General features: G+C 38.4%; 1 protein-coding gene across 3 annotated transcripts in view; it reads left to right on the top strand.

The window, feature by feature from the left end:
- Positions 1 to 23,198, top strand: part of grik4 (glutamate receptor, ionotropic, kainate 4) — a 1,128,391-nt gene that overhangs the window by 456,102 nt on the left and 649,091 nt on the right. For all 3 annotated transcript variants that reach the window (XR_007425334.1, XM_049467192.1, XM_049467193.1), the window contains one exon: positions 17,337 to 17,501. Coding sequence is in view for 2 of the 3 variants with exons in the window: in XM_049467192.1 (XP_049323149.1) it covers positions 17,337 to 17,501 (165 nt within the window). In the remaining variant the exon portion in view is untranslated. The remainder of the gene's footprint in view (positions 1 to 17,336; positions 17,502 to 23,198) is intronic.

The following is a 23,198-nucleotide window of genomic DNA, read 5'->3' as shown; positions in this document are numbered from 1 at the left end:
CATTGCTCCACCAGCCGCTCGCGTTTAGTAAAACTAGGCCGGATACTCTTTTAGAGGCTGTACGTGTGACGTAAGTACGTAAAGATGCGTAACATGCCCAGAAGAAGAATTCCCTCGAAAAGCGACCCGAAACCCCGTTTCTTTTAGTTTTATGAATGTATTAGGATTAGCAGGGATGGTCGTTTCATTAAACACAATATTTTATCCATATTCTTCTCCACTCAGAAATGCTTCTGCTTTCAGTTTATAAACAAAATAATAAGGACTGCCGCTTTAAAATTTGCCATCTCAATTAATTTGAAATGAAGCAATTAAGGATATTGCTTTAGCAGCCCTTTTCACAGGCTCAAAAGTGATAGGACATTATTTTTTATTACATTTTCTCCCCAATTTAGATAAGGCCAATTACCCAACCTACTCATTAGGACTCGGAGGAAAGCGCAGCGACTCGGTTCTGATACATCAGCTCACAGACACAGCTTTGTGCTGATCCACATCACCCTAGGAGTGATGAGAGGAAAGAGCGCCATCTACTGTACCCACCAAGAGAGAGCAAGACCAACTGTGCTCTCTCGGGGCTCCGGCAGCTGATGGCAAGCTGCATGACTGCAGTGCGCCTTATAATCCGGTGCTCCTTATGTAAAAAATTCTACCAGTCAGGTATTAAGGAGCAGTAAATCCACTCCACTGAAGTACAGAGTTATACAGGAGTTTCAGGTTACTTCTTCAGCACCAAGGCTGGAGCAGCATTAGCATTAGCCGCTAACTTTGTTAAGCGCTAACTTTGTTTACTGTTGGTCTTTCACTGTTTAGAGGTTAGTATATTGTACTGTAGCCTGTGCATTTACCATGTTAAAACAAGCTACGTGGGACGAACCAGTAGCTAATATCACCCTGGTTATATCGGAACACTCAGTGTAGTGCTGTCAGTTGGCATTAGCCGCTAACCGCTGCTAGCACTAGTGGAAATCTGAAAATCTAATATTACTGTAAATAAACGGAAGTGCTTTACTCACCCAAATTAGTGTCTGTGTAGATTAACATCCAGCACTCGTTTGACTTTAAAATAAAGCTATGGTCTGCTGAATTAGAAAAGAAACATGGCGACACCCCTATTCCTTACTAGTGTCACATAGTGTGCCCTATAATTCAGTGTGTTTTATAGTATGAAAAATACATAAATTCCATACAATCCATTTTGCAGAGTTTACAAAGCCTTGTGTTGTACTGAAATGCATAAATACTCCTAAGCATACTTAGCATGCTTCTTACAGCGCTGTGTAAAACTGGCTTACCTCCCGTATAATCTGGTTGTGTGTGGTGCACACGGCTGTTACATACATACCGCGCCTCGTTCCTCACTTAGGCACGCACCGCTGCTCACCACCACTCACCATCGATTCTCCTAAAAGGGTCAGCGGCCGATCCATGTTAGCAAGATTGAATGCACGCCTCCCGTGCAGCCCGGGATGTTGCTGCAGCACCTTTAAAAAACGCCTTTGTCTCAGAGCGACCACATCCCTCACACCCCCATGCCCTCGCATTCTTTCACCCTCATCATTCCCCCTTTAATTCTCTGGAGTCGCAGGATTTTGCTCAGCTCTGGCAAACCCAGTGTGTTGGTTTGATGTCTACATTCGTGCTGTTGGATTGGCAAGAGGAGCTCCAGCTCGCGACTCAGCAGAGGGCCAATGTTTCCATTTGGCGCTCTTTGTTGCGAGCGCAGGGGGGGGTGGAGGCTGGGAAAATTGCCCAGCTCAAGCTTCCCCCTCCTTCCCGAGCTGGAGAAGCAGAAAGCAATTTGCCCGGAGCTGACGGAGAGAGAGCCTTTTACCAACAAGCCAAGGTGGACAACAGACATATCGGTATGAGGAACGAGGAACGAGGTGGCCTTGTGAGTTCCTTTAGCGAGGGTCAGGGTTATTGCTTTTCTTGTCTCTTGTCACACTTGTTAATTTATTGCGATGCAAGTGCGTCAATACTCAGGCGATTAAACATTGACCCTGGAAACTACAGGGGTTGGACACTGAAACTGAAACTCCTGTAATCATTTTAGTGTGGGATTTTAGGTTTCATGGCTAAATTGGAGCAGCCTGGTGTTCAATCTTCATTAATTGCACATTGCAGCAGTAAGAGCAGAGTGTGAAGGTTCAATTAGCAGGGTAAGAGCACAGTTCTGCTCTAAATATTACAATGCACTCAACATTATGGGGGACATACCAGAGTTCAAAAGAGGACAAATTGTTGGTGCACGTCTTGCTGGAGCATCTGTGACCAAGACAGCAAGTCTTTGTGATGCATCAAGAGCCACAGTATCCAGGGTAATGTCAGCATACCACGAAGAAGAACCAACCACATCCAACAGGATTAACTGTGGATGCTGTAAGAGGAAGCTGTCTGAAAGGGATGTTCGGGCGCTAACCCGGATTGTATCCAAAAAACATAAAACCACGGCTGGTGAAATCACGACAGAATTCAATGTGCACCTCAACTCTCCTGTTTCCACCAGAACTGTCTGTCGGATAATAAATAATAAATATTGTTTCATTGTCCAACCCCTGTAAGTGCAGATATAAATTTTACAATTTATTTTTTTAAACAAGATGAAGCAAAGCAATGAAAGCAAAACAAAGCAAACACGGGTAGCTTACAAGTAAATAAACAAAGACAAGAACAAAACTAAGCTTAACTAAACAAACATGAAACTGAATAACTAGAATAACACTAAGAATACAAAATTAACAAACAAAATTAACTTGGCACACTTACTAAGATCACAAAACAACAGACCTGTATTAAGGAATTGAGATTGAGATTCTTGAACACAAAATACAAAAACTGGTGCACGCATGTCGTCGCTGTCCAATGAAAAACACATCTCCATTTTTGTCGATTTTTAGTTTACTGCATAAGTGCCACACTGTGCCAAAATTTCTTTAAACTCTTCAAAATTACCTAAAATAAACTCTTTTTACATTGACTTCCATTGAATGCTCACAAGGTTGTTTCTCTCTCCTGTAAAGTTGCTGTTCTTGAGATAAGTGTTTTTCATTTTTATTGGATAGGGATGATAAATACAGAAGACAAGGATACAAAAAAAAAACTCTACAAGCAAACACTCATACAATGGGCTATTTATACACAAGGAGGGTGAGGAACACCTGGGATCCAGTAACTAGGGGGCGGGGTTACAAACAAGACAACAACATGGTGAAAACACTAATGGCTAGGGCAGGGCTAGGCAGGAGACAGGACAATACCAAAACAAAGCCATGTGCTTTAGAAGCACATGGGGGAGTAAACAAAACATACAGAGAACAGAGGATAGAAACGGAAGACACAAACAGATACAGGCTAAGGCTAATGCTAAGGCTAAGGTGTGACACTATGGTGGGGAAAGTTCTTACCGATGGCGAACTCTTTAATAAACAGGGCACTTCTCCAGATATGACAGATATTACCTTAAAGGATAAAGCCTCTTTTAAGATGTGCCTTTAATTATCCTCTTCGGGATTAAGTTCATGCTGCAGACAGAAATCTATGTTTCCTCCTCCTAAGTGCATTAGCCTTCATTTAACTTCTGTATATTGTAATTTAATTACTGACTCTCCCAAACGCATATTAAAGATGCTAGATGCGGCTAGCTGCGCTAATTTCTCCTCAAAGATTAAAGAGGCTCGCTCTCAGCACACTTGCAGCGTCATGGCTGTAACTGTAATTTATTATCCTTAAATAAACCTCGGGATACTTATGGCCGCTCTTAATGGTCTCAGCTTCATCTTTCTTTTATTTATATATCTTTTATTCAGCGAAAAAAAAGGAAAAGGAAAGAAAGAAGAAGCAGAAGCCGTTTGTTTGATTTAAGTAAGTCGCTTGCCTGGAGGTGATCTGGAGGTAACGGTAGCCCGACCCGTTTATGTAATACCGTCTTTCTTTTTTCACGCTCAGATGTGATACGCGTCTCTGGTCGTTGTAATCTTTGCTCACGGTTAGTGTAAGTGCAGTTTGCAGAGGGTTAGCTGAGCTAGCTGAACTCTCCACACCTGAATTTCATGGTTTAAGCGTGAGCCAAATCAAGCTCTCAAAGGGAAACGGGTGCTGTAACCACGTTCCAGGTCCACAGGGACCCCCGGCTTTTCACATTGTTAATCTTCTCAAGCTTCACACCTGCCTGAGCCAGGTAAACAGCGGCTGAAAGCATGCAACCTTGGCTCAGGTGTGAAGGCAGCTGGAACAGAAACGTGGATTAGCTGTGGACTTTTTGGATCCTCTGCTGAGACTGAATTCGAGTGCACCTCTGGAAATGAGCGTGATTATATTGCACAGTTCTGAATAGCGAAGTGAAAAATGTTCTTTAAATCAGAACAGTAGTGGAACCGTACAGTATAATTCACTTAACACACATAAAATCCTTTCATTTTCCCAAAAAACATCAGAGCTCCTTATAATCTGGTGCTCCTTATGTATGAATTCCCTATGTATAAGTTTCTCCAGCACCAAGACTGGAGCAGCATTAGCATTAGCTGCTAACTGCATGAAGTGCTAGCTCTTTTGCCATTCAGAGGTGAGGTATTATCGGCCTGTAGCCTGCTTTTAACCCCGACTAGCACTACTGGCGCACCATTAGCATTAGCTGCTAATCACACAAAATGCTAGCTCCTTTGCCGTTCATAGGAGAGTATATTAGATTGTAGTCTGCTAGTGTTTTCTGTGTTAAAACAAGCTACGGGTGACGATCCGCTAGCTAATATCACCCTGGCTTACCGGAACACTCAGAGTTCCTCAGTGTAGCACTGTCTGGTGGCATTAGCCGCTAAGCGCTAGTGATTAGCTCCAGCCTTAGAGGAAATCTGTACATCTAAGCTTACTGTAATTAAACTGAAGCGCTTTACAGTTTTCAGGAGATGAATCTATGTAGACTTGTCAGAATTTTTTTTTTAAGAATTACAGTTTTGTTCATTTAACTTAGCTTACCTTTCCCGCTGAATTTAGAAGGGAAACATGGCGACACTCCTGTTCCTACTACTAGTTACTAGTTACTAGTTTCACATAAAATGGTCCTTATAATCCGTTGCGCCTTAAAGTGCGAAAAAAAACAGTACTATTGTAATCATATCCATATTGGCAGATACATTTAGATTTGGCTGATTTGATTTTTAATTTGATATTCGATAGAGAGTGAGAACACATGCCCAGAGCGGTGGGCACCCATCACTGAAGCACCCAGGTAAAAAACACAGGTTAAGGGACTTTTTTCAGGAGAACAGCTTTAAAAAAGAAGCTTGCATTAAAAAGAAGCTTTTCATTAATACCCCAGTGCTCTAACAACTAAAAGACCAATATACCCACTAGATCACTGTAAACGATATGTTCTTTAACTGTCTTTAACTGTAAAAAAAAGAAAAAAGCAAGAGCGGTTTTAGGTTTCAAAAGCTATAAAAATTAAAAAAGCGCCACTTAAACTCATACAATTCACATCTAAAGTATGAAGTATTATGGAGACAAAGCTAATTCTGTTCTCTGGAGGAACTTGACCTTCTTGAGATTCTCCGAGTGCATTCAGACAGAATTCAATATTAAGTGTTTTCCTTGAATGGCTCAATCAGTCTAGACAGATGGGAGATAATACTGGTGCTCTTTCATGATTTAAAAGAAGTAATAAAGCACATCCACTTTAGCACTTCATTTCTGCTATTGACTTGGCCTGTGATATCTGGATGTTCCATCTTTCACTGTTTTCTACCTTTCCAGCTCTCGGATGAAAGAAAGTGAAAATGAAAGTGAATAGAGTTATTGTTACAGTGGTTAAAACCATGTTAATGTACTCAAAAAGGTTTGGCGATATGGCTCTAATATTATATTACGATATTTCATAGTATTTTCATGATAATGATACTATTGGCGATATGAAAATATGCCAAAACACTGAATTAAAAAAAAAATATTTTAAGAATACACTACTGCAACAAAATTAAATTTGCATTTTATGATTGCATATGATATGATATGGCACACCCCTAACTGAGATATTAATAAATAATATGATCATTTTTTAAATCAGATTTGTAACAGAATGTCACGATACTGATAATAATAATAATGCACTCCTAATATCTCCATATATCCAGGATTAAAGTAAAATAAATGATACTGTACAGATATAATCTGTCTCTAGTAGATATATAATGGGAAATGAGAACAGTGTGAATTTTTCTTTTGCTAAAAACAGTAAAAAAAAGTAGAACCCTGATGTGATAATATCATATCGTAGGCAAAAATATCCCCCTGAAATATGGAGCCATATCACCCACCCCTAATTATCACATCAGGTTCTACTTTTTTTATGTTTTTAGCTAAATAAAAATATATATTTATTATTATTAGATGTTTATATTTGTCCAGTATAATTTATTTTACTTTAATCCTGGATACATGGAGATAATAAGAGGAGTGCACTATTAGTATTATTAGTATCATGTCATTCTGGATCATTGACTTCTGTTACAAATCTGATTAAAAAAAAACAGCCTTGTATTTTTTTAATATTTCAGGTAGGGATGTGCCATATCAATAATAAAATTAGATTTTCATTTTGTTGCAGTAGTGTATTCCTGAATGTTTATGTTTTTTTTTTTTTAATTCTGTGTCATGTTACATACTCGCCAAGAGTATCGTCATCACGAAAATACCATGAAATATTGTAATATTATTTTAGAGACATATAGCCCACCCCTACCCTGGTGTGTAATAAATAGGGGTGGGTGATATGGCACCATGTTTCAGGGTATGATATCATTCACCATATTCAAAAAGTATATGGCAGAGCCCTAGCAATGAGTGTCAAGGCATTACAGTGTTTTAAACACAGCTAAATAAAGGAGTGTGTTGGCATTAGCCGCTAGTGGAAATTTAGCTCCCAGTAATCACTGATTTAATGTTGAAGTGAGTACAATAGCAGCTAATACTCAGAATACAGTTTTCCTTTTTTATTAGCTACAAACACACTTTAGCACCACGGAGGAAAAAGAGGATCGTGGACAAGAACCTGTGATCTCCTGCAGGATTATTAAAATTATGGAAACATACTCCTAAAATCTAGAGTACACGACTGATCGGCAACACATCTGATTAAAAAAAATATTGTATTTTTTAATATCTCGTTTAGGGGTGTGCAATATCATATCATATGCAATAATAACATTTAATTTTCATTTTCTTGCAGTATTGTATTCCCGAAATATACATTTTGGCAACACTTTACTTTTATGGCCTTGTTGATGGTCAACTAACACTGAATTGAATGTCCATTAAATTTAACTTAACCCTATGTTGAATATAAATTATTCAAAATAGAACCTAACCCTAACCTTAACCCTTAATCAACCATAAAATCTACCCCTACACCTAACCCTAACCTTAACCCTTAATCAACCCTAAAATCTAACCCTAACCTTAACCATTAATCAACCCTAAAATCTAACCCTAACCTTAACCCTTAATCAACCCTAAAATCTAACCCTACACCTAACCCTAACCTTAACCCTTAATCAACCCTAAAATCTAACCCTAACCAGTACTCAACCCTAAAATCTAACCCTAACCTTAACCCTTAATCAACCCTAAAATCTAACCCTACACCTAACCCTAACCTTAACCCTTAATCAACCATAAAATCTAACCCTACACCTAACCCTAACCTTAACCCTTAATCAACCCTAGAATCTAACCCTACACCTAACCCTAACCCTTAATCAACCCTAAAATCTAACCCTAACCTTAACCATTACTCAACCCTAAAATCTAACCCTAACCTTAACCATTAATTAACCCTAAAATCTAACCCTAACCTTAACCCTTAATTAACCCTAAAATCTAACCCTACACCTAACCCTAACCCTAACCCTTAATCAAACATAAAATCTACCCCTACACCTAACCCTAACCTTAACCCTTAATCAACCATAAAATCTACCCCTACACCTAACCCTAACCTTTAGACTTAATCAACCCTAAAATCTAACCCTACACCTAACCCTAACCTTAACCCTTAATCAACCCTAAAATCTAACCCTACACCTAACCCTAACCTTAACCCTTAATCAACCATAAAATCTAACCCTACATCTAACCCTAACCTTAACCCTTAATCAACCCTAAAATCTAACCCTACACCTAACCCTAACCTTAACCCTTAATCAACCCTAAAATCTAACCCTAACCTTAACCATTACTCAACCCTAAAATCTAACCCTAACCTTAACCATTAATTAACCCTAAAATCTAACCCTACACCTAACCCTAACCTTAAACCTTAATTAACCCTAAAATCTAACCCTAACCCTTAATCAACCCTAAAATCTAACCCTAACCTTAACCATTAATCAACCCTAAAATCTAACCCTACACCTTACCCTAACCTTAACCCTAAATCAACCCTAAAATCTAACCCTAACCTTAACCCTTAATCAACCCTAAAATATAACCCTAACCTTAACCATTAATCAACCCTAAAATCTAACCCTACACCTAACCCTAACCTTAACCCTAAATCAACCCTAAAATCTAACCCTAACCTTAACCATTACTCAACCCTAAAATCTAACCCTAACCTTAACCCTTAATCAGCCCTAAAATCTAACCCTACACCTAACCCTAACCTTAACCCTTAATCAACCCTTAAAATCGAACCCTGCACCTAACCCTTACCTTAACCCTTAATCAACCCTAAAATCTAACCCTAACCTTAACCATTACTCAACCCTAAAATCTAACCCTAACCTTAACCATTAATTAACCCTAAAATCTAACCCTACACCTAACCCTAACCTTAACCCTTAATCAACCCTAAAATCTAACCCTTACCTTAACCATTAATCAACCCTAAAATCTAACCCTACACCTAACCCTAACCTTAACCATTACTCAACCCTAAAATCTAACCCTAACCTTAACCATTAATTAACCCTAAAATCTAACCCTAACCTTAACCATTAATCAACCCTAAAATCTAACCCTACACCTAACCCTAACCTTAACCCTAAATCAACCCTAAAATCTAACCCTAACCTTAACCATTACTCAACCCTAAAATCTAACCCTACACCTAACCCTAACCTTAACCCTTAATCAGCCCTAAAATCTAACCCTACACCTAACCCTAACCTTAACCCTTAATCAACCCTTAAAATCGAACCCTGCACCTAACCCTTACCTTAACCCTTAATCAACCCTAAAATCTAACCCTAACCTTAACCATTACTCAACCCTAAAATCTAACCCTAACCTTAACCATTAATTAACCCTAAAATCTAACCCTACACCTAACCCTAACCTTAACCCTTAATCAACCCTTAAAATCTAACCCTACACCTAACCCTAACCTTAACCCTTAATCAACCCTTAAAATCTAACCCTACACCTAACCCTAACCTTAACCCTTAATCAACCCTTAAAATCGAACCCTGCACCTAACCCTTACCTTAACCCTTAATCAACCCTAAAATCTAACCCTACACCTAACCCTAACCTTAACCCTTAATCAACCCTTAAAATCGAACCCTGCACCTAACCCTTACCTTAACCCTTAATCAGCCCTAAAATCTAACCCTAACCTTAACCATTACTCAACCCTAAAATCTAACCCTAACCTTAACCATTAATTAACCCTAAAATCTAACCCTAACCTTAACCATTAATCAACCCTAAAATCTAACCCTACACCTAACCCTAACCTTAACCATTACTCAACCCTAAAATCTAACCCTAACCTTAACCATTAATTAACCCTAAAATCTAACCCTACACCTAACCCTAACCTTAACCCTTAATCAGCCCTAAAATCTAACCCTACACCTAACCCTAACCCTTAATCAATCCTAAAATCTAACCCTACACCTAACCCTAACCTTAACCCTTAATCAACCCTAAAATCTAACCCTAACCTTAACCATTAATCAACCCTAAAATCTAACCCTACACCTAACCCTAACCTTAACCCTTAATCAACCCTAAAATCTAACCCTTACCTTAACCATTAATCAACCCTAAAATCTAACCCTACACCTAACCCTAACCTTAACCATTACTCAACCCTAAAATCTAACCCTAACCTTAACCATTAATTAACCCTAAAATCTAACCCTAACCTTAACCATTAATCAACCCTAAAATCTAACCCTACACCTAACCCTAACCTTAACCCTAAATCAACCCTAAAATCTAACCCTAACCTTAACCATTACTCAACCCTAAAATCTAACCCTACACCTAACCCTAACCTTAACCCTTAATCAGCCCTAAAATCTAACCCTACACCTAACCCTAACCTTAACCCTTAATCAACCCTTAAAATCGAATCCTGCACCTAACCCTTACCTTAACCCTTAATCAACCCTAAAATCTAACCCTAACCTTAACCATTACTCAACCCTAAAATCTAACCTTAACCATTAATTAACCCTAAAATCTAACCCTACACCTAACCCTAACCTTAACCCTTAATCAGCCCTAAAATCTAACCCTACACCTAACCCTAACCCTAACCCTTAATCAATCCTAAAATCTAACCCTACACCTAACCCTAACCTTAACCCTTAATCAACCCTAAAATCTAACCCTAACCTTAACCATTAATCAACCCTAAAATCTAACCCTAACCTTAACCATTAATCAACCCTAAAATCTAACCCTTCACCTAACCCTAACCTTAACCCTTAATCAACCCTAAAATCTAACCCTAACCTTAACCATTACTCAACACTAAAATCTAACCCTACACCTAACCCTAACCTTAACCCTTAATCAACCCTAAAATCTAACCCTTACCTTAACCATTAATCAACCCTAAAATCTAACCCTACACCTAACCCTAACCTTAACCATTACTCAACCCTAAAATCTAACCCTAACCTTAACCATTAATTAACCCTAAAATCTAACCCTAACCTTAACCATTAATCAACCCTAAAATCTAACCCTACACCTAACCCTAACCTTAACCCTAAATCAACCCTAAAATCTAACCCTAACCTTAACCATTACTCAACCCTAAAATCTAACCCTACACCTAACCCTAACCTTAACCCTTAATCAGCCCTAAAATCTAACCCTACACCTAACCCTAACCTTAACCCTTAATCAACCCTTAAAATCGAATCCTGCACCTAACCCTTACCTTAACCCTTAATCAACCCTAAAATCTAACCCTAACCTTAACCATTACTCAACCCTAAAATCTAACCTTAACCATTAATTAACCCTAAAATCTAACCCTACACCTAACCCTAACCTTAACCCTTAATCAACCCTTAAAATCTAACCCTACACCTAACCCTAACCTTAACCCTTAATCAACCCTTAAAATCTAACCCTACACCTAACCCTAACCTTAACCCTTAATCAACCCTTAAAATCGAACCCTGCACCTAACCCTTACCTTAACCCTTAATCAACCCTAAAATCTAACCCTACACCTAACCCTAACCTTAACCCTTAATCAACCCTTAAAATCGAACCCTGCACCTAACCCTTACCTTAACCCTCAATCAGCCCTAAAATCTAACCCTAACCTTAACCATTACTCAACCCTAAAATCTAACCCTAACCTTAACCATTAATTAACCCTAAAATCTAACCCTAACCTTAACCATTAATCAACCCTAAAATCTAACCCTACACCTAACCCTAACCTTAACCATTACTCAACCCTAAAATCTAACCCTAACCGTAACCATTAATTAACCCTAAAATCTAACCCTACACCTAACCCTAACCTTAACCCTTAATCAGCCCTAAAATCTAACCCTACACCTAACCCTAACCCTAACCCTTAATCAATCCTAAAATCTAACCCTACACCTAACCCTAACCTTAACCCTTAATCAACCCTAAAATCTAACCCTAACCTTAACCATTAATCAACCCTAAAATCTAACCCTAACCTTAACCATTAATCAACCCTAAAATCTAACCCTTCACCTAACCCTAACCTTAACCCTTAATCAACCCTAAAATCTAACCCTAACCTTAACCATTACTCAACACTAAAATCTAACCCTAACCTTAACCATTAATCAACCCTAAAATCTAACCCTACACCTAACCCTAACCTTAACCCTTAATCAACCCTAAAATCTAACCCTAACCTTAACCATTACTCAACCCTAAAATCTAACCCTAACCTTAACCATTAATTAACCCTAAAATCTAACCCTACACCTAACCCTAACCTTAACCTAAACTTAAAATCTAACCCTAAACCCAATCCTAAAATATTAAGATAAGCGTTTGGATTAGAGTTGAATGTAGAGTTAAATTCAATAGAGAATCATTTACTTTCACCTTTTAGTTCATTTGCATTTAATAGACATGTAGTTGAGTGTTAGTTGAATGTTAGTTGAGCATCAAAAAGAGGCCACCAAATGGACCATCCAAGTAAAGTGTTACCTATATTTTTTTAATACAGTGTTTTGTAATATGGCTAAGAGTATCTTTAGCGTGAACATACTACTGATATTACTGATATATGGCACACCCCTAGCAATAAGTGTCAAATATATGCATTACAGATAATCTTGTTTTAACCACAGGAAAATCAAGGAGTGTTAGCCACTTCACTAATCCTGGATTAGTTAGTAATCTGATCAGCGTATTCTGCTCTAAATGCACTGACATCTTCATTCACATCATAACTCTGCTAGACTATAAAGGGATTGTACTGCTGGATACAACAAACATAACATAACAATCTGTGCAACACAGAATCTGATCGTTTCTGTCACTTACGCAGCGCTTCATCTCACACTCAGCTCACTTCCAACAAAACCACTTCAGGCAGATCTTCCACACCAATCAAAAAGCTGCATCCACAACCAAATCATTACCAGCTCTGATGAGCCTCGGCTCCGTCTGTAACAGTGTTGTCACTCCAGAACTGGAATAATGTGCTGTTCTGTTTGATGGCGTGAGAAAGCGAGAAGTAGACGTGCAGCTGTTTTTCCAAACTGAAGAAGAGTAGTTGGTCTGGAACTGTTGATGCTTTGTTATTGTTCTGCCGCCTCCAAACCTGCTAAATTATGTATAAACTGCTCATAAATAACGAAATAATATAATAAAAACAATGCTGTATTTACTATATCTTATAAAATCTGCTCACAAACAACAGCGAAGCGGAACAGAGGCAAAAAGTCTCCAGTGCACCGTAACCTTAAGTTAATGGACTGAACTGAAACAATAGCTCTAGTACATATCCTATAGGTTGTAGCATAAAAGTGACCAAGTAAAAATGATGAGTTTCTTTGATTTTACCAAATTAAAAACCTCTGGAATATAATCAAGAGGAAGATGGATGATCACAAACCATCAAACCACCAAACTGAACTGCTTGAATTGTTGCACCAGGAGTAAAGCAGCATAAAGTTATCCAAAAGCAGTGTGTAAGACTGGTGGAGGAGGAGAACATGATGAGAAGATACAAGATTAAATCTGTGATTAAAAACTAAAAGGGATATTTCACCAAATATTAATTGATTTATGAACTCTTAAAAATACTTTATGAAGATGAACTTTCCTGTTTTCTTTGCATTATTTTTTGAGGTCTGAAAGCTCTGCATCTTTTTTTGTTATTTCAGTTGTTTCTCATTTTCTGCAAATAAATACATGCTCTAAATATACCCATAAGTAGCAAAATCAGAGAAACTGATTAAAAAACTGAAGTTTAAATAAACATACCAGTAAACAGCAGCAACAAGAAGATAACATACCAGGGTAGATAAGCAGCCCAGAGATTAAACTTTTTTATAGGGCAAACCATGTGGCTAGTACTCAGGTGATCTACCTCCTGGAAGTATCGTGTGCTGTGTCATGTGATCGGGATTGGGTGTAATGTCGGTGTGTGGTGCATCATGGGCAATGTAGTCCGGAGGCTACAGATCACAGGCAGAGCTGAGTGTGGGAGATATGAGAGTGCTTTTAGCGCCAGGTGTGACACTATCACACATTTTATTTAGTGGTTGTTTTATCCCAGTAAACACACCTCCACCTTTTAGAGGAGGTGATCTCGGTCTGGTTTCAAACGAACTCTGGAGCGGTTCGCTTGTGGTGAGAACGTGATCCAGTCTCGATCTGATCCAGATATCAATTATGCTTCTTTTATTTGAGGTAAACTGCTGATAAGGCACAGTTTAATCTGATATATTAGCCAGATAACACTAATTAGTTACCACAGCTATGAAAAAACGCTGTCTCTGCTGCTGCTCCATGCGGTTTACATGTGCAGTAGGTGCTGCGATCACTGCTCATAGCCACACGACTCCATTTACTACGTGAAAATGTGCTTGCAGGGTTTATTAGTGTGTATTTGGGTGCATCTAGGTTTGTGCCTGTGTGAAAAGCTCCAAATAAACTAACTCACCAACTGATTCGAATCATATAAACCAACTACAGGTGTGAAAATGTCCTTATACTATAAAAAAAAAACTCCCTTAGAAACTGTCATTTTTAGTGTATTTTATGTTTTTACTTTAGGATTTTGGCCCTTCCTGTGTCACCATGCTGCCTCCTTAGACTTTTAAAGGCAGCTCAAATATGGTTTTGGGGAAAATCTGCTTGGAATCAAAAGCAGGGCTGAGGAAATCACTCTGTCTAGACGCTGCGCCGGATTGTGTCAGCTTTTTATTACATGATGTCAATGGTTCAATATAAAGCTGGCTCTTTCAGAGTGCTATACGAAAGAAAGATTTCACTTCAGCCATTGAAATAATATCAAAAGCCATCACCTCCGCTCATGTGTGGAATAAACATTTCGGTGATAATTCTGTTTTCTCGTGCGCTGCGCTATTTGCAGTCGTGGAGTAATTTATCATGGTGTTCTGAGGGAGATTTGGATATAGGTCTGTATACATGAGCTCACAGCTGCTGGAACGTTAACATGCCAGTCGCACATGAATCGTAAGAAATGAGATGCTGTAAGTTGAAGATAAATATGGAATATTCCCGCAGTGCCTGCATGCATGCCTCCAACAAAGATATATCTGTGGTGTATATATATATATATATATATACACCACAGCAGTGGAAAGCCTTGAGCAGTCGTAAATTTGCAGTAGTTCCATGTTGAGGGTTATTACTTTATACTGGATATTGGCAGCTGATAAAAACTGAAAAATATTGTGGCTTTTTATTTCCTCGTGTGCATGGATAGGGTAGTGGATAGCAGTACCACCCCATACCTAAAAGACTGCAGGTTTCTTCCCTGCAAAATCTTTATATTACTTTATAAATAAGAAATGATCACAGTTATACTTCTTTATATAATCCTTCAATGGTCAGGACCCCTCTGGAGCACCAAACTGCAGGTGGGTCTTTATTCCCAGCACTGCAGAGACACTGATGCATGGTGGTGGTGTATGAGGTATTAGTGTGTGTTGTGCTGGTATTAGTGGATCAGACACAGAAGTGCTGCCTGGTGCAATGCGTCCAACCACTGTCCAATCTATTATCATTGTCCACTCCTACCAAACTTCTCCAACTTATATATATAGATATAAAGACAGAGTGCATTAGTGACCATAGGACACTTGTTGTCTCCCACATCAATATTTTTCATGCTATAAGGCGCACTATGTGACACTAGTAAGGAACAAGGGCGCCATCATGTTTTCGTTGGGTGGTGAGACCTGTAAAGCTAAGCTAAGCTAAGTAAACAAAACTGTAGTTTTATTTTAAAGTTAAACGAGTGCTGGATGTTAATCTACACAGATTGTTCTTCTGAAAACTGTTTATCTGAGTGAATAAAGGGCTTCCGTTTATTTACAGCAAGCTTAAATTTCCAGATTTCCACTAAGGCTGGGTGCAGCAGGATTAGCGACTAGAGGCTAGCGGCTAACCGCTAATGCCTCCCGACAGCGCTACACAGAGGAACCCTGAGTGTTCCAGTAATATTCGCCTCTGAACAGTGGTGACAGAGCTAGCGCTTAGCGCATTTAGCTGCTAATGCTAATACTGCTCTAGCAGGGCTGGCCAGTACTCTACAGTTTGATAATACTCACCTCTGGACGGCAATAGAGCTAGCGCTTAACGAGGTTAGCGGCTAATGCTAATTTTGCTGGAGAACTAAACTGAAACTCCTGTATAACTCTTACTTCAGTGTTTAGAGTGTCTTTACTGCTCCTTAATACCTGACTGGTAGAATTCATACATAAGGAGCACCGGATTATAAGGAGCTCTGGTGATTTATGGGAAAATTAAAGGATTTTAAGTGTGTATTATAGTGTGATAGGTTTCTGGGTCACATGCATGCTTGTGAAATTGCTTTATTTACCCTAGTAGCGTGTACCATCCATGCACTGAACCCTGACCCCTGTATCTGTACATTTAACCCTATTTAACCTCATTTGATCATATTTCACCCTTATTTAATCCTACTATATGGTAAGTGTTGAGTTCTGAATATATTCAACACTATGTACAATATTAACAGTAATTGATATGCCTAAATGAGCTTTAAAACATGTAAATTATATTGATTACATTACGTGAATTATCGATTTGCAAGATCTACAGCTCTGGAAAAATAATGAAGAGAGCTCTTCAGTTTCTGAATCAGTTTCTCTGATTTTGCTATTTATAGGTTTGTGTTTGAGTAAAATGAACATTGTTGTTTTATTCTATAAACTACAGACAACATTTCTCCCAAATTCCACATAAAAATCATAAAAATGTAATTTAGAGCATTTATTATTAGCAGAAAATGAGAAATGGCTGAAATAACAAAAAAGATGCAGAGCTTCCAGACCTCAAATAATGCAAAGAAAACAAGTTGATATTTATGAAGTAGTTTTAAGAGTTCAGAAATCAATATTTTGGTGGAATAACCCTGGTTACTCCACCAGTCTTACACACTGCTTTTGCATAACTTTATTATCCATTATACCACTCCTGGTGCAAAAGTTCAAGCAGTTCAGTTTGGTGGTTTGATGGTTTGTGATCATCCATCTTCCTCTTGATTATATTCCAGAGGTTTTTAATTTGGTAAAATCAAAGAAACTCATCATTTTTAACTGGAATCTTATTTTTTTTAAAGCTGTATTTCAGTGCGTCCCTGGTTAATGATGATTGTAGAGTGTGGCAGTGTGGAGAAAGCTCTCTCTTGTATTTCCCCACATCTCTGCAGTATGTTAAGATATTTTTATGACTAGTTGAAGGCTGTTTGAGTTTCGCCTGTCATTACGGTTCTTCTGGCCTGGCGGTTCTTCTGGTGTTGGTATAGTAGACTCATGACATTCTGTCTGTCTCCCTGTCTCTCTCTCTCTCTCTCTCTGTCTCTCTCTCTCTGTCAGCTGCCATCCTCGATGATCCAATGGAGTGCAGCCGAGGGGAGCGGTTGGCCATCACTCTGGCAAAAGACAGCATCAACCGCTCCAGCAACCGCTCCACCACGGGCAAGCTGGAGGTGGACATCTTTGAGCTGCTGAGGGACAGCGAATATGAGACAGGAGAGACTAGTAAGTAGCAGCCAGAATCACCAGCGACAGCTCGGCCTGTATAAATCAGACAGCTGTGATTTATAATGTCAATTTTCTGTGTTAAACAAATACAGAACTGAACATTATGATAACCAGTCATCCAATCCAACAGCATAACATGTGGCCAAGAGTCCAAGAGACTATAATTACCCACCTTTAAACTCTAGGCTTCAGGTTTTGGTGTGTTTTTAATTCTCTGTTTTTCTCAGTTCCTCTTTTTCAGGTCTTATAACACAGTAATTATATCAGACAGACACATGCCCTGATCTCTTTTACTCCAGAAGACATACGGCTGCTCAAAAATATCATCATTTAAAATGTAAAAGGAAGCAGAATTGTTATATTTTCCTGGAACTGATCATGTTTTGCTCAAAATTTTACCAAGCGGCTGTTGTTTTTTTGTTTGTTTTTTTTTTTTACTTATTTTTGAATGTATAGACTTTAAATATATTCACACCTAAGATCTAATCTTTTCAAAAATGGTTAAACTAGAGTGTTTATGAGTTAAAAGCATAAGAATAAGAATAATTTGAGTTCATTACATGGATTATTAATTATTACTTTGATAAAATACATGGAGAAACAGCATCAGGCGGATTTATTTTATTTTTCTTGATAATCAATAATCACACCTCTAGGATACATGTAGATACTAAAAACCTGACACTCAGAGCAGCCTATACCTCTCAGTATTTTTTTAGTATATTCAGGACACTCAAAAAAACTATATACAAAAATGTAAACTTTTTTTTTAGTCTAAATAAATAAAAATTTAGTTTAGTGCAAAAATACAAACTGCTTAGTAAAAATGGGCAATTAAAATAAAAAAAAACTATATAAAGTAGTGCGCACACCATACCTAGCTTTAGTTTGAGTAAAGCAGGTAGTTTCACACTGTTTTTTCTGTGGACACTTTTGAGTCTTTATTTACTGATATTATTTGGTTTGAAACATCATATAAATATGTTTGAAGCACTAAAGGTAAATAATATTGGTTGGGGAAGGAGATTTTTCATTTTTTTAGGTGTTTCTCTCAATGGGTTTATTGTAGATTTAGATTTACCGCACTGGGATGTGATCACTATTTTTAGAAAGAGTAAGCTCCGCCCTTTCTAACCATATATGGATTATGTTTATGTGTGAAGGGATTCCTGAATAATTAAGCTTTTTATTTGGGTGAGTAAAGTGCAGTAAACTTAGATTTCCTATCTGGATTAGCAAGCAGCAGCATTAGTATTAGCAGCTAGCCACTAGCGCTAGTAAATGCCGCCTGACAGAGCTACACTGAGGAACCCTGAGTGTTTCAATAAGCCAGGGTGATATTAGCTAGCGGTTCGTACCGTGTAGCTTGTTTTATCACAGTAAACACACAGGCTACAGTCTGATAATATTTACCTCTGAACGGCGAAAGAACTAGCACTTAGCATGGTTAGCGGCTAATGCTAATACTGCTGAAGAGAATCCGAAACCTGACTGGTAGAACGCTCAGTGTTCCTCAGTGTAGCTCTGTCGGATGGCATTAGCTAGCAGTTAGCCGCTAATGCTAATGCTCCAACCTTAGTGCTGGAGAAATTTGGAAATCTAAGCTTACTGTAAATAAATGGAAGCACTTTACAGTTTACCCAAAATAAACTGTTTAAGAAGATAAATATGTGCAGATTAACATCCAGCACTTGTTTGACTTTAAAACAAAGTTTTATTTTATTACAGTTTTGTTTACCTATCTACTTAGCTTTACTGAACTTAGTTAGCTACCCCTCACCACCACCCCCCAGCGCTAAGACCTGCTGAATTAGAAATTCCTTACTGTGTCTCTTAAAATGCACCTTATAATCCGATGCACCTTAGAGTGTGAAGAATATGGTAGTAATTCACATACAGTACATATAGTTATAGGTATAGTGCCAAATATATTCATGTTTATCTGGACAATAAAGTCCTATTCTTTTGGCAATACTTTAATTTGTACATCAGTGTCAGTGACTCTTAAGTGTGTGTATCTTAAAGTAGCTGAATGCATTCATAAAAAGAGTCCACAAACATTTGTACTCACAGCAGACTGTATATAGAAACCTATTGGCTCAATTCTTATGGTTATAGTACAGCTGCACAAATAAGGCATAATATCACACACAGATATGTTTGTAATATTTCTGTTATCAGCAGCCCAGGCTGCAGCTTGGCACAGAGCAGAGCGGCAGTAAACAGGCAGCGTTACAGTGATTATATTATGACATATCAACAAAGAAAAGGCAATAAAATACACAGTGTTATATTCAAAAAATGTACGTCTATTAAACAAAACACTAGGGCTCTACAAATCCGCCATAGAAGAAGGAAATAAGGAAACACGGCTTTAAACAGCTTCAGACACGGCTCAGCCAATTAGGCTTCAGTTTTAATAGACAATCCGTTGAATTTGTAATGTTTTGTGTGTAATGAATCACAGAAGCACACTGTGAGTAATTGGATTCATCTATAAGACTGTGCTTGAAGTCTGCTAAATCCCAGAAAATACTACTCCAGCATTTCTGATCAAATAAAATAAAAGTGCTTTCTGAATGTTATACTTCACAGTGCCTATCCATTCCTACTGAAAACAACAACTTAGAACTTCACTAATAAAGAGTACTGTATTTTTTGCACTATAAGGTGCTTATAAAATCCTTTATTTTTTCTGAAAATCAACACTGTGCCTTATAATCTGCTGCTCCTTATGTGTGAATTCTACCAGTCAGGTTGTAAGGAGAGCTAACTGTTCTAAGCGCTAGCTCTTTCACTGTTCAGAGTGGAGCATTATCAGTCTATAGCCTGCTGCTAACCCCAGCTTATTAAGATTATATGTTCTATGTACAATATGTTTCACTATTTATAAATATATTATTACTATTTTGTCGTTTATACTATTTGTATTGTTAGTTATTGTGGTTAGTTTGCTGCAATGCGCAGTTTTAATGTAGATGCACTTCAAATACAATGTTTCCAGTTTTACCTACTGCCTTTATCTATCTGCCTGCCTGCCTGCCCACCCATCCATCCATCCACCTACCTACCTACCTACTTACCTGTCTACCAATCAACCTGCTTACCTACCAATCTACCTACCTGCCAACCAACCTATATACCTACCAACCAATCTATCTACCAACCAACCAATACATCTACCTACCAAACAATCCATCTACCTACAACCAATCTATCAACCTACCTACCAACCAATCTATCTACCTACCAACCAATCTATCTACCTACCAACCAATCCATCTACCTACCAACCAATCTATCAACCTACCAACCAATCCATCTACCTACCTACCAACCAATCTATCTACCTACCAACCAATCTATCTACCTACCAACCAATCCATCTACCTACCTACCAACCAATCTATCGACCTACCAACCAATCTATCGACCTACCTATCTACCAACCTACCTACTCACCTATCTATAAACTCACCCACCAACCTATCCATGCATCCATATATCAATTCACCCATCTACCCACCTACCAACCTTCCAATCTACCAACAAATCTATCTACCTATCATCCAACCTACCTATCTACCAACCAAGCAACCTACCTACTACCCTATCTACCAACCAACTAACCAACCAACCATCCATCCACCTACCTATCTTTCAATCTACCTATCAATCCATGCATCTATTCATCCATCCAACCATTCATACATACATTCATCCATACATACATCCACCCACCCACCAATCTGTCTACCTACCTACCTACCTACCTACCTTCCTACCAATCTATCTACCTACCTACCTACTATCCATCCATCCATACATCCATCCACCCACCCACCTATCCATCCATCTTGATGGTCAGTGTACATACCGGTATTGCATGAATTCTAAAGTAATGTATCAAGCAACAGGCTGCCCCACCCACTATTAGCACTTTTTGAACGTACTGTAGTGTAGTTGAACGTAGTGTAAAATTCAGACTCGAATACAAATAAAAACAGATGAAATCCAGTAAGTCCTCTCTCAGTCCTCTCTCAGTCTAAGTGGTGCCGCGTTCCCCTCATCCTCTTTCGTTTTTCAGGGACGTGTGATGATAATAAAACTCTGATCTGATCACAGAAAAAGGCTCTTATATAACAGTGAATGAATGTGTAGTAAACAGTTTACTCGCAGAAGCTGAAAATAGAAAGCAGTGTCATCTTTTAGAGCCTCGGGAGTCAGTGCGTACGAGGACCCGACTCTCAGGGCCTGTTTAGTTGCCTTGGTTACTGCCCGTCCTTTCTGAGACCTGCAGCTCCTACAGAAACACATTAACACGGTTAAAAGGGTTTTTTTATAAGTTATGTGGACTTAATGAGATGAACATAGATTTAATTATTTTGTGGCATTTGTTGCTATGAGTCAGGTGCTATTGTTAGTTTTATCTTTACAGATTGGGATTTCCTTTATCTGCTAAACAGAGAAACTGCATTACCACGCTCTGTTCCCATTCACTCATAAAATCCTCAGTACTCTTTGTTGTTTTGCTATTCTGTGTATACGTAAAAGTGCAGAATCTATTCCTTTAGTAATTCCATTTGTATTTAATTAACTTTCTGAATCACACTTTAGTTTATACTGTGTTCTTCGCACTAAGACACATTATGCGACACTAGTAAGGAACATTGGTGTCACCAAGTTTTAATTCTAGTACAGCAGACTGGGTGGCGAGTCGCGTAAAGCTAAGCTAAGCTACATAAACAAAGCTGTAATTCTTTAAAAAATCATTTTTTTAAAAAGTTAAACGAGTGCTGGATGTTAATCTACACAGATTTCTCTCCTGAAAACTGTTTATTTGGGTGAGTAAAGCACTTCCGCTTATTTTCAGTAAGCTTAAATTTCCTGATTTCCACCAAGGCTGAGTGCAGCATTAGCTTTAGCATTAGCAGCTAACTTCTAGCCACCTGACAGCGCTACACTAAGGAACCCTGAGTGCTCTAGTAAGCCAGGGTGATATTAGCTAGCATCCCTCGTAGCTTGTTTTAACACGGTAAACACACAGATTACAGTCCGATATACTCACCTCTGAACGGTGAAAGTGCCAGCGCTTAGCACAGTTAGCAGCTAATGCTAATGGTACTCCAGCAGTGCTAGCTGGGGTTAGCAGCAGACTACAGTCTGATATACTCTCGTTTGAACAGCAAAAGAACTAGCGCTTAGTGGCTAATGTTAATGCTGCTCCAGCAGTGCTCGCCAGCGTTAGAAGCAGGCTACAGTCTGATATAATCGACTTTGAGTGTTTGCCATTCAAAATTGGTTATTTTAGACTGCTGAATCTTATAAAATGTCTTATGTTGTTGTATTGCCACAAGCTATTCATAAATATTTAAGTAATACTTTATGAATACGCTATTCAATGCTTATGAATGTGTTGTGAAGCTCTAATGTAGATGCTCTTAAAATTAGGGGTGGGCAATATGACCCTAAAATAATATCACAATGTTTTATGGTATTTTCGCAATAACGATATCCTTGGTAAAATCTTTTAATTTAACGCTCATTTAACTTTAAAAGAAAGTCTTTTTTGTTACAGTTCTGTTCATTTAGCTTAGCTTTACTTAACTTAGTTAGCAACACCCCCCCACCACCACCACCCAGCTGTGAGACCAGCTAAAATAAAAGTTCCTTATAGTGTCTCTTATAATGCAA

Source organism: Astyanax mexicanus, chromosome 18 (assembly GCF_023375975.1).
Source record: "Astyanax mexicanus isolate ESR-SI-001 chromosome 18, AstMex3_surface, whole genome shotgun sequence".
Classification (NCBI taxonomy): Eukaryota; Metazoa; Chordata; class Actinopteri; order Characiformes; family Acestrorhamphidae; genus Astyanax; species Astyanax mexicanus.
Note: the sequence above shows the minus strand (reverse complement) of the source record. Positions and strands in the feature narration are given on the sequence as shown.